The sequence below is a fragment of the Amblyomma americanum genome, chromosome 2 (assembly GCF_052857255.1).
Source record: "Amblyomma americanum isolate KBUSLIRL-KWMA chromosome 2, ASM5285725v1, whole genome shotgun sequence".
NCBI lineage: Eukaryota > Metazoa > Arthropoda > Arachnida > Ixodida > Ixodidae > Amblyomma > Amblyomma americanum.
The window spans coordinates 38,808,263-38,820,743 of record NC_135498.1 but is presented as its reverse complement, the minus strand read 5'-3'; the positions used below and the strand labels follow the sequence as shown (position 1 = coordinate 38,820,743).

Here is a 12,481-nt window from a genome sequence, read left to right as displayed (position 1 = left end):
CAGAAACTATCGCGCTTAGACAGCTAAGAATTGCGCTACCAAATAACATTTCCTTAAAGAAGAGGAAATACGTACTTGGTCTACGTGTCCCGATACTCTGGCCTCCGATGATTTTCACTCACTTGACGCTCCTGTCGTAACGCATCGGCGGAGACGCGGGTCCGATGCTAGAACGTATACATCGCTTTTTATCTTGGCGGTAAAACCGTATCGCAATATTTTACAAAGCATGAATTCGCACATGAATACGCGTACCATTCTGCGCAAAAATTCCGCGACCAGGGCGGCCGTTACTAGCGTGGGCAAAGGTTGCAAGTGAGGAAAGGTGAATGCTTGTACATGCTGCTGTCGAGATTAGAAAAACTGTCAGATATTAGCGATAGCACATCGACGAAACATTGACCTCTAAGATATGAACCCAGTCGAATGCAACACCGAACGACGGGTACGATGAATTTACCGGCTTTTGCTTGTCATGTAATGCTCGCGTAAAAGAGACATAGCTGTGGTGAGTGCGGTGTTCACTTTGGATTGGAAGACGCAATTACGCCAGCGAGCGCCACCCAGCCTTTCAAAAATTTCTTTAGACAGTTCATAGACCATGCTATAGACTGTTCATAAATTTTTGCATATAAAGTCTATATATATTCTATAGACAAATCATATAGGCAATACAAATCTTGCATATGCTCTATATATCGACCATATGCAGGATTTATGCTGGAAAAACGCTTGGACGTTAGCATTCGGTACCACTCTTTTGTGTTGACTTTTGGAATATTTGGAATTAGCTGGAGCTGCCGATTTTTTATGCTTCTTGTCAAGCAGGTCGCAGTTTACCGCACTCGGTTAGTCAGATTTGGATTCACTAGTTTAGCTATATGCTGGACGGCAGAAATTCAGGAAAAGCAACAGAATCAGAGGTATTTGAGAAGAGAAGCTACTGACAACAGCATCTGAGCAAAGGAACAGGGCACAAACACTTGCCTTCTTCGGCGTAGTCAATCGAAAATCCTAACTACTTCGACGTAAGCCCAAAAAAGTTCACCGGACGAGATCATGTGACTCCACATCATGGATGCACTCCAAAGGAGTCCCCGTAACACTTTCTCTTCGATTTCGGTTAGGAGCGCCTTTATTCAGCTATACAGCGCTTTTCTGGTTTCCTGGCGTTTTATTTTTTTTTCAATGCATTAGCATTAGAACACGATATCCGAAAAATCTGTCCGTCCGTCTGTCTGAGGCCTCGGATGGCTGGCGGCAAAGTGGTGAGGGAAATTTCTCTCGAGATGGAGAATGGGAGAGGGAAGGAGAGAGGGAGGGAGGCAATGGGTGGCAAAGACGAAAGAGGATAATCTCCTTTCTATACTCAGGAGAAAAAGGAGCGGGAGAGTAGGAGAGCGAAGACGACGAGAGGGTAGGAACCAACAGATGGTGGTGGAAGAGAAAGGAGAGAGGCAAAAACGGAAGCTTGAGTGAGTTGGTTATCCACTGAGTAGAAACAGCACTAATTGAAACTGGGACGAAGGTAGACGTGCGAGTGTTCGTCCTTGAGTATCTACTTTCGTCCCGGCTTCAGTTGGCGCTGTTTCCACCCAGGGCAAATGGGGTTCGCCCCGCCGCGGTGGCTCAGTGGTTAGGGCGCTCGACTACTGATCCGGAGTTCCCGGGTTCGAACCCGACCGCGGCGGTTGCGTTTTTATGGAGGAAAAACGCTAAGGCGCCCGTGTGCTGTGCGATGTCAGTGCACGTTAAAGATCCCCAGGTGGTCGAAATTATTCCGGAGCCCTCCACTACGGCACCTCTCTGTTCCTTACTTCTTTCACTCCCTCATTTACCCTTCCCTTACGGCGCGGTTCAGGTGTCCGCCGATATATGAGACAGATACTGCGCCATTTCCTTTCACCCAAAAACCAATTATTATTATTATTAAATGGGGTTCGGCGTGTCACACTGTGATTACTTGATTGCAACTGGAGACTGGAGTGGGATGCTGCGTGTCCTACAGTGACTGACGAACTGCATCACGTCATCCGCTCGCATGGTATGAACCCGTCAGCGGCTGCTCCGTCCGGGGGAAAACACTAATGCTAACGCATAATTTTCCGCATAAATCACATTGATCGTCTGTAATTTTTAGCGCACTATTACTATGATCTCCTCTCACCGATTTCGCCACTGTCTGTCTGGCTAAGCTTGACTTAAGTGGCCCCTCTAAGTGGCAATGGGCCACATGGGTTAAATGAACTTGTGGCGTCACCACAATAACCTGTCCACCGGATAGCGAGAAAACTTCCCACCATGGTAGGTGGCAGTTCAATTAAAGTTTGGCCGTGAGAGCAAACGATATATAGGTCAGACAGACGTGACACCTTAAAGGTGCACTAAAGAGGAACCTGAACTCGTATTTTTAAAGCGGAGACTCTATCTACACGTTCCCGGAATTCTTAGAAACTTCGAACTATTCTCGTGTGCGGCCGATAGTCCTAATTAAATCGGATTAAACGTCCCGGCTCCCGCCTTTTTTTGAGCTCCACGCAGTAGGTAGGCGGAGTCAACCAGCGCGTTAGCCAGTCCCATAGCGACTTCGCTTTCACTTTTATTTTCTTTAGATTTTTGTGAATAGACATGTTAAGTCACAGACAATATAGCCTTAAATTAGGCCCACGGAAATAAAAATACACGTGGACACTTTGATTTACGTATCACTCCGCCGATGGCAGAGCGGCAAGCTGTCACGGAACTGACTGACGCGTTGGTTGACTCATCCTACCTGCCGCGTTGAGTTCAAAAAAGGGCGAGAGCAGGACGTTTAATCCGATTTAATTGGGGCAATCGGCAGCACAGGACAATAATGCCAAGTTTCTAAGAATGCCCAGAACGTGTAGATAGATTTCCCGCGGTAAAAAGACGAGTTCAGATTCCTCTTTAGTGCACGTTTAAAGCCTTCCGTCACGCAAGGCATAGATGAAACCCTGTGACTCGACTCCGCAGAATTGCGTGGCCCCGACGATATAATAAATCAAATCAAGCAAGCGATTAAGCAATCAATCAAGCCTTCTTGACCTTGAAAAGTGCGTCTTGAACTTAAACCGAATTGAAAATCGAAGTGCTTAAGTCCATTTCACCTATCTTTGTCTGAAACCTGGCTGACCTTGGAAACTGAACCTCGAACCAAAATCAAAGTGAAAATCGAAGTGCGAGCGCTCCCGATTCCCATTTGGCCTAACCACGGCAAATCGTCCGCATTGCCCGAGTGGAATTCGCATTGTTTTGGATATGAGCTCATATTTGTGAGGTGTGATAATGCACCATTGTGATAAGGTTCCATCCACTATATCAGTCCGAACTGATCTCTACCGTTTTGACTGCGCTGTGCTCTCGCTTAATCATTTCGGTAGAATGCAAACACCATGACAATGCGTTGACGTCAAAGTGCGCGGCAGTTCCGCAGTAATTTCCCTGGCCAAGCTTGCCTAATATAATTGCCCCTACATATATTGCTGTAACGGTTGCATTATTGATGCGTACGATATATCGTTGAGCTATGACAAAGTGACATTGAATTCAGATGCATTAAAAACAATATCGGTGAACATGTCGCCTAACGTCTGTATCTCATGTTGTGTAGTCTCTTTTGCGGTTTCTTCTGTGGGGATTTAATTGGGGGTTCCGGCGTTATAATTAGCGAAACAATCGCGTTTAGAAAGCTCGAGACAGTGCTGTCATAATAATAATTGGTTTTCGGGGAAAGGAAATGGCGCAGTGTCTGTCTCATACATCGTTGGACACGTGAACCGCGCCATAAGAGAAAGGATAAAGAAGGTGGTTAACGAAGAAAGGAAGAAAGAGGTGCCATAGTGGAGGGCTCCGGAATAATTTCGACCACCTGGGGATCTTTAACGTGCACTGACATCGCACCGCACACGGGCGCCTTAGCGTTTTTCCTCCATAAAAACGCAGCCGCCGCGGTCGGGTTCCAACCCGGAAACTCCGGATCAGTAGTCGGGTGCCCTAATCACTGAGCCACCGCGGCGGGTAGACAGACAGTGCTGTCAAAATAATTTTTCAAAACAACTTTCCCCAAAAAGAAAAATATGTACCTACCTGGTAGGTGCCTCCGCTCTGCGTGGTTCCATGATTATCACTGAGTTTATGCTGCCCTTCGAACGCAATGGTTGGACATACCGGCCCTATGCTGGAACGCATAAATCGCTTTTTATCTAAACAATGCAAGGCTATCGGAACGGTTTCCACAATGTGATTGCACACCAACCCCCTGGTGCAAAAGTTCGAGGCCGACGTATCCGTTAATGGCATGGGCACTGAGGCGCCGCATATACTGAGCAGCATATACTGAGGCACCGTTATTGTTGGCACCCGATGGTGCAGAAATTAGGCAAATATCGGTCATTTACGATAACATATAGATGATTCATCAGCCTATAATACATAGAATCGGTCGAATGCAATGTACAGCGGCTTGTAAAGCTATAGAATTTATTCCGTTTTGCTTTGCACGTAATGCTTACGGGAAAGGAGGATAGGTATGCACGTCGAATACGCTCCATATTTTGGAACGGAAGACGCAGTGGTGTCAATTAAAACTCGAGGAAAAAATTGAAATTAAAAATTGGTTTTCAGGGAAAGAAAATGCCGCAGTATCTGTCACTATATCGGAGGACACCTGACCCGTGCCATAAGGGAGGGGTAAAGGAGGGAGTGAAAGAAGTGGAGGGCTCCGGAATAATTTCGACCATCTGGGGATCTTTAACCTGCACTGAAAATGCACAGCACACGGGCGCCTATGCGTCTACTGATACGGAGTACCCGGGTTCGAACCCGACCGCGGCGGCCGCGTTTCGATGGAGGCGAAACGCAAAGGCGCCCGTGTGCTGTGCGATGTCAGTGCACATTAAATATCCCCAGATTGTCGAAATTATTCCGGAGCCCTCCACTGCGGCACCTCTTTCTTCTATTCTTCTTTCACTCCCTCCTTTATCCCTTCCCTTACGGCGCGGTTCAGGTGTCTGCTGATATAGTCAGACAGATACTGCGCCAATTCCTTTGTAAAAAATAAAACAATTTTCAATTTTCGATATTTAACGTGCGTTGACATCGCACAGCACACGGGCGCCTTTGCGTTTCGCCTCCACCGAAACACTGCTATCTGTAGGCCTGCATGCCCAAGCCTAAAATCAATATCAAGAATAAACCGAATTAGCATTTTGGATCGTGAAGATGTCACTATACCTCTACCCCTTCTCTGCGGCGCCGTTGTCGAAAGTTTCTTAGACCTCAGCGCTGAGTGAGTGAGGATACCATGGTATATACGCGTCTGGTTCTATGAATGACAGCATAAAGTCGCTTGCAAACTGCGGCCCTATATCTGAGGTCAGTCACTTTTCCATGGAAGCAGAGGGGGCAGATTAAGCCTGCTGTTATCACCCCCTTTCCTCTCTATCTGTACCGCTGATGTGTTTGGCGGCTATCATGGGTCATTCTCTCGTGTGTATATTTGTGGAGCTGTTATAATGTTGAAGATTAGCTGCAGCTAACAACTGTTTACACTCCTTGCTGGTCTGCAACTCATTTCGTGACGTAAACGATGAACGTATTGTATGTTTCGGCAAATCGAACACGTATATTTGCAACACTATTTAGCCATCTGTGACTCCAACGGGTGCCAGTACATGCCTCATTTGCCACGAGGGTTACTGCAGAAAAAACAGGCTGTGTATTAGCTCAGCTAATCCAGGATATACAAAGCGAAAGCTGTCGGCGTTCGTTGAGTTCATTGGCGTTGACAACATTTTAGACTCCGATGATTTTTTCAAGAAAGGAAAGGCCATAACTGGCTCCCTTGCTCAGTGGACGCCTCAATCGCGCTTCGAGGTACGCTTATGGTTTGTTTTACGGGGGTTTAACGTCCCAAAGCGACTCAGGCTATGAGTGACGCCGTACGAAGGGCTCCGAAAATTTCGTCCGCCTGGGGTTCTTTAACGTGCACTGAAATCGCACAGTACACGGGCCTCTAGAATTTCGCCTCCATAGAAATTCGACAGCCGTGACCGAGATCCAACCCGTTTCTTTCGGGTCAGTAGCCAAGTGTCAGAGCTACTCAGCCACCGCGGCGGCGCTTTGAGATACTTGGCGGTGGTGAGAGAGAGAGATGCGGGCTGCATGCATTAGCGCTGACAGCGTTGTCATCTGCCCGGCTGGCTGGCCGGGCGCGCTGCCTATCCAGTGTGCGGAACGCACTCAGCATTAGAGACGCCAAGCCGCGTCTCGTTGCCCGATAATAATAATACTAATTGGTTTTTGGAGAAAGGAAATGGCGCAGTATATCTAATCCGTATATCGTTGGACACTGAACCGCGCCGCAAGAGAAGGGACAAAGGAGAGAGTGGAAGAAGAAAGGTAGAAAGAGGTGCCGTAGTGGAGGGCTCCGGATAATTTCGACCACCTGGCGATATTTACCGTGCACTGGCATCGCACAGCACACGGGCGCCTTAGCGTTTTACCTCCATAAAAACGCAGCAGCCGCGGTCGGGTTCAAACGCGGGAACTCCGGATCAGTAGCCGAGCGCCCCTAACCACTGAGCCACCGCGGCGGGTTAAAATTATTTCAGCGCTCTCCTCTAGGGCGCCTCTTTCTACCTTTCTTCTTTCACTCTCTACTTTATCCCTTCCCTTACGGCGCGGTCGAGGTGTCCGCTGATATATGAAACAGATACTGCGCCATTTCCTTTCCCCAAAAAACCAACCAAACAATTAATGTCTCGCTCTCTAACCAGGTTCGGCAGTAGTTAAACCGCAGCTAATATTTTTATCCAGCTGAGGCTCGGCTAGATCACGTGGTCAGGCAGCAGCCGCTCTGCGGCTGTGGAGCCCCGGCACAGCGACGCGAAGACGGCTCGGCGAAGTCACGTGATGCGTTGCTATGGCAGCGGCGTAGAAAGAACGTTCAAGGTCAACCGTGAGGCGACAACGTTATCGCCTCGACGAAAGTAGTAAAAGCTGTCGCTTTTAAAAACGCTCACTCTACTTCGGCGTGCGTAGAGCCCCTAGCTAGCGCGTCTATTAGCCAAAAGTGGGCACATGGCTTCCATGTCATGCATGCACTCCAGAGAAGCTTCCGCACCTCGTTCCATACGATTGCGCCCAGAAGCCTCTTGATTGAGCTACATGCGGTTTTGTGGATTGTTGGCTTTTTTTTTGCTCCAGAGTTCATATTAATCAGCTCGAAGCCATCGTTATAATTAGCGCCAATAGTTTTATTGCTGATTTTGCTGTTATCGTTACGGAGACCGTCCCAAAAATTCATGGCCCTTACGGCCATTTCATTTACCCAATTAGTACGCTCGCACATTGCTGGGGCAGGCCTCGGTTCGGTGCCGACATATTTGTCGACATATACGCATATATGTGTGGATATCTGTTGTACAAATAAATACAGGACCTCCTGCGATACAACTGATCCGGAGTTCCCGGGTTCGAACCCGACCGCGGCGGCTGCGTTTTTATGGAGGAAAAACGCAAAGGCGCCCGTCTGCTGTGCGATGTCAGTGCACGTTAAAGAAACCCAGGTGGTCGAAATTATTCCGGAGCCCTCCACTACGGCACCTCTTCTTCCTTTCTTCTTTCACTCCCTCCTTTATCCCTTCCTTGACGGCGCGGTTCAGGTGTCCAACGATATATGAGACATATATTGCGCCATTTCCTTTCCCCCAAAACCAATTATTATTATTATTACTCCTGCGATACGATACGTAGCGCATTACAGAGCCTGACGCTTAATGCCACGCTGCATTCATTTCACACAAACTATGCACCGTCTTTCTGGCACCTATAGCACATGCTTGTCGCCGTAAAGTATTTAACGTAATTAATGGGAGGCTAGGAGCGTTAGTCAACATGCTGCGCCGCGCTACCAACCGGAGAAGGTGTTGGATGGAAGAGGGCAGACGCTGCCTGGCTCATCTTCCGCCACGCTTTCGCTTCCCAATGGGCCTCTTGTCTTCTCGACTGCGGCGGCTGCGTTTTTATGGAGGCAAAACGCTAAGGCGCCCGTGTGCTGTGCGATGTCGGTGCACGTTAAATATCCCCAGGTGGTCGAAATTATTCCGGAGCCCTCCACTACGGCACCACTTTCTTCCTTTCTTCTTTCACTCCCTCCTTTATCCCTTCCCCTACGGCGCGGTTCAGGTGTACAACAGTATATAAGACAGATACTGCGCCATTTCCTTTCCCCAAAAACCAATTAAAATTATTATTATTATTATTATTATTATTATTATTATTATTATTATTATTATTATTATTATTATTATTATTATTATTATTATTATTATTATTATTATTATTATTATTATTGTTGTTATTATTATTATTATTATTATACTCGTCCACAGAATTTGTTCTCCGGAGGTATGGAATGTACAGTAATTCTGTATAAGAGGGCACACGTGAACGCGTGAACGCCGCATTTCGCGAAACGCTGCCGCCAAAAGCCGTCTAGAATGGGCGGTGGTGGTAGTGGTTTTATTAAAAAATTAATAGTAAAAAGGAAGGAAAAGATTTTTGCTAGCCCCTGCATCTGCCATCGATACTGAAGCACCTGAGCTGGGGCAGCGGAAATAAAGGACAGCAGGCAGAATGGAGAAATGAAATGAAAGAGGTGAGGGGACAGGAAGAGAGGATAGGGGAGAAGTAATATGTACGAACTATTTACACAATAAGAAATGTGTCCAGGTTGTGCGCGTGATTAGTTCATTTTAGAGGAAGAGAATGGGCGGCACCGGGCACCGGCACGGAAAGAGCAGCCAGCCACGCCTACTGCGCATGCACGTGTCGGCGTCAGCGCGTCGCGAAGTGCGGTGGCCACGCGCTCTCGTGTTCCCTTTCAAACTGAGCCCCCTTGCACTGCAAGAACTCCCTGTGCTATAAGGCTAACGCATTTGTGCTCAAGAAGTCAGCTGCTTAGGCTTGCTACGCGTTGAAAGTTTCCAAAGAACATCACCGAACCTGCACCGTACGCCTGCCACTTTAGGCTGCACCGCATCCTGACACCTGAGCTAGCCTGGGGACCGCTTCAAAGCCTACATGGATGGAAAAACTTTATTTTCGTCAGAGAGCATGTGTGGACGATTCCGTGTCAGATGGCCATCAACCCATGGCTGACGGCGACCTGGGTGGCCCACTCCACGGCCCTGGTCTGGACGACCGCGTCTGAGCTGGCCAACACGGCCTCCCACTGCTCGAGGGAAGGATCACGCATAATGTCCGCCGGTGGCGGTGCTATGCTACAGCTCCATAATATGTGGTCATAGGTTGCCAATTCGTGACACCATTTGCACTCCGGCTGAATGTCCGGGTAGATTTTGCTCAATACGTATGGGTTGAAGAAACATCTAGTCTGCAATCGTCGCCAGACGCGTTCCTGCGCCTTCACCAATTGCTTGTCCGGGGGTGGGTAAATCCTCCGCTCAAGTCTGAAATGATTAGTAATGTCATGAAAGGATACCAGCCCATCTCTCGTGGACCTTCCCGGGACGTCCAGCTCACCTACTCGGCTGACGAAACCTCGAGCATTCATGTGAGCCGTCTCGTTCCCAGGGTTCCCAGAGTGTGCAGGTACCCAGACAATTTCCGTCTCCGTAATCCCTCGCTCCGTGGCCCGATTCAGCAACCGCGCCGCTGTGACAGATATTATGTTCTGGCAAACAGCACGCGCCTTTTATCGATTAGTGGCTGGAACGACGTTATCTTTCGTTGTCGCGCATAATTTAACGCCTGGATTCTGCTCAGCTCGTCTCAACGTCCCGCCATCCTTCTGACCGCTATCTTCTTATCCAGCACAAAACTGTGTAGTATGTGGCCCGTGTTCCTGCGTTTAAGGCCCTCCTTGAAAAAAAAGGCAGAGATAAAAGTGGAGGGAGTCCACGCTTAATAAAAGTTATCGTGCGCTCAAGCCAATGAAAGAATACATAATTAGGTACTCAAACTTGACAAACCGGGGAAGTTTGAGAGAAAAAGCTCATTTGAATAATAATAATAATATAATAATTGGTTTTTGGTGGAATGGAAATGGCGCAGTATCTGTCTCATATATCGTTGGACACCTGAACCGCGCCGTAAGGGAAGGGATAAAGGAGGGAGTGAAAGAAGATAGGAACGAATAGGTCCGTAGTGGAGGGCTCCGGAATAATTTCGACCACCTGGGGATCTTTAACGTGCACTGACATCGCACAGCACACGGGCGCTATAGCGTTTTTCCTCCATAAAAACGCAGCCGCCGCAGTCGGGTTCGAACCCGGGAACTCCGGATCAGTAGTCGAGCGCCCTAACCACTGAGCCACCGCGGCGGGGCTCATTTGAATAAAGCGATATTTGGGCAGGAAAATGGAAGTTCTTATGCTTTCTCAAGGAGGCCAGAAAACCATCAGCAGGAACTTGTGATAGAAATATGACACATGGAACAAGGAAGGCTTTCTGGTTTATGGGTGCATAACGTCCCAAAGCGACCCAGGTTATGAGGGATGCCGTAGTGAAGGGCTCCAGAAATTTCGACCAAGTGGGGTTCTTTAACGTGCACTGACATCGCACAGTACACGGTCCTCTAGAATTTCGCCTCCATCGATATTCGACAACCGCGGCCGGGATCGAATCCGTGTGTGCCATAACTGCGAAGCCACCGCGATGGCCGCAGAACAAGGAAGGCGTTGTCCAAGCAATCTGACCTGCAAAAAATATTACAAAATGCACACGTGAACGCAACAGAAAAGACTGGGCACAGGAGAAGACTTGATAAGCGCATGTAAAAATTAAACAAAATAATGATAAAGGAAGAAAGAGGCGACAAACAATGACAAAAAAGTGCGGAAAAAGAGTTCTACTTATCGAAAGCTCGTCAGGGGACGACGGAAGGCGATACAAGAACCGTAGAAACATTCCACTTTGCTGCCGATATTTATTCTGCCGTGTGTTGCTCTGGCACGTGTCCTGTCCACTTTTCGCTGCTTCAATATCGGAATGTGATTCAGACTTGCTTAACATTGGTTACTGTAAATATTCTTGATTGTTTAAGTAGTGGTATCGAGTTCTAATATGCATGCTTTTTATGACAAAATTAAATGCATAGCTTAGTGCGATGTCTATAGCTCAATAAAAGAAAAACTATAAGCAATATACGAGTAAAGGACGGGAGAGCTGCAAACGGCAACTGCCACCACGTGTTGAATAGTACCCCTGGAATGAAGCAGATGAAGCATACACCGGAAATCGCATTAAGACGTCTGCGATAGCATGCCTGTGCAAGCTTTTTTAGCATGTCGCACTCGCCCGACTCACCCAACCCATGACGGAGCAAGACCTCTATCCGCACAGCATGGTAGGCTTCCGTCCCCACCTGTCGGCCCAGGACGCCATGCTCCAGCTCGCACAGGATATTTTTGACTCCCCATACCGGGCCACACAAAAGCTGTCCTCACCTTGGATCTCTCCAAGGCCTTTGATCGCCTAGACCATAAAGCGATCATGGCGGCGCTCTCCCCCTTGAACATAGGTGAAAGTATGTACACCTATATTCAAGCATTCCTTACTAACCGCACGGCCGAAATTCACTTCGGTCCCCACACATCCCATCCATACACCCTATAGTGGGGTTGCCACCCCCAGGGATCTGTCCTCTCCACTTTCCTCTTCAATGTCACACTCATCCCCCTTGCCCGCAAACTACAAACTATACCTCACCTCCGGAATACACCCTATGCTGATGATATCACACTATGGACCACCCATGGCAGTGATGGAGTCATAGAGAATACTCTGCAGTCGGCAGCTACCCTCACCCAAACACATGCGCGGAGTACCGGACTCTCATGCTCTCCGGAGAAGTCGGAGCTCCTCATACTCCGCCCCACAACCCGAAACTGCCCCACAGCCCCCATAACCGTGAAACTGGAAAACCGGTACATCCCGGAGGTACACACTCTCCGGGTACTGGGCCTCCACATCCAGAACAACGGGAAAAACACTCTCACCATCCAGAAACTGAAGCAGACGGCGGTGTCGATATTCCACCTAATCCGCCGAGTTTCTGGACACCACCGGGGCATGAAGGAGCATGACCTATGTCGTCTCATTCATGCCTTCGTCCTCAGCCGCTTTCTCTTCACGCTCCCCAGGCGAGGACGCGGTTGTAGCCATCACGAACCCCTCCTTACAACCGATTGCTACCCTTCACATATCCCCCTCTGCCACTTCGGAGGAGGCTGAAGAGGCCGCTATTGCCCTAGCCATCACGCGCACGGAGGCCCGGTATATACTATCGGGCTCTAAAACTGCCATACTAAATTTCGCCCGCGGGAGAGTTCACGTCCCTGCATTTCGCATATTGAACTCCCTCGCCGCACACCCGCCCCGCCACATGGAGCTCATATGGGTGCCTGCTCACTCCGGGAATCCCGGAAACGAGGCT

The 12,481-nt window shown here is 48.6% G+C and overlaps 1 protein-coding gene across 4 annotated transcripts in view; it reads right to left on the bottom strand.

The window, feature by feature from the left end:
* The window catches only part of LOC144121041 (B-cell lymphoma 3 protein-like), a 111,630-nt gene that overhangs the window by 21,778 nt on the left and 77,371 nt on the right, over positions 1–12,481 (bottom strand). Inside the window, exons 1-2 of one of the 4 annotated variants that reach the window (XM_077653952.1) lie at positions 4,108–4,268; positions 76–167 (exon numbers count right to left, since the gene is read on the bottom strand). The exons of 1 other annotated variant lie outside the window; for it this stretch is intronic. Coding sequence is in view for 2 of the 3 variants with exons in the window: in XM_077653953.1 (XP_077510079.1) it covers positions 4,108–4,139 (32 nt within the window). In the remaining variant the exon portion in view is untranslated. Of the gene's footprint in view, positions 1–75; positions 168–4,107; positions 4,288–12,481 lie in introns of those variants that run through there. 2 more of the 4 variants (XM_077653953.1, XM_077653950.1) reach the window with 2 other exon arrangements.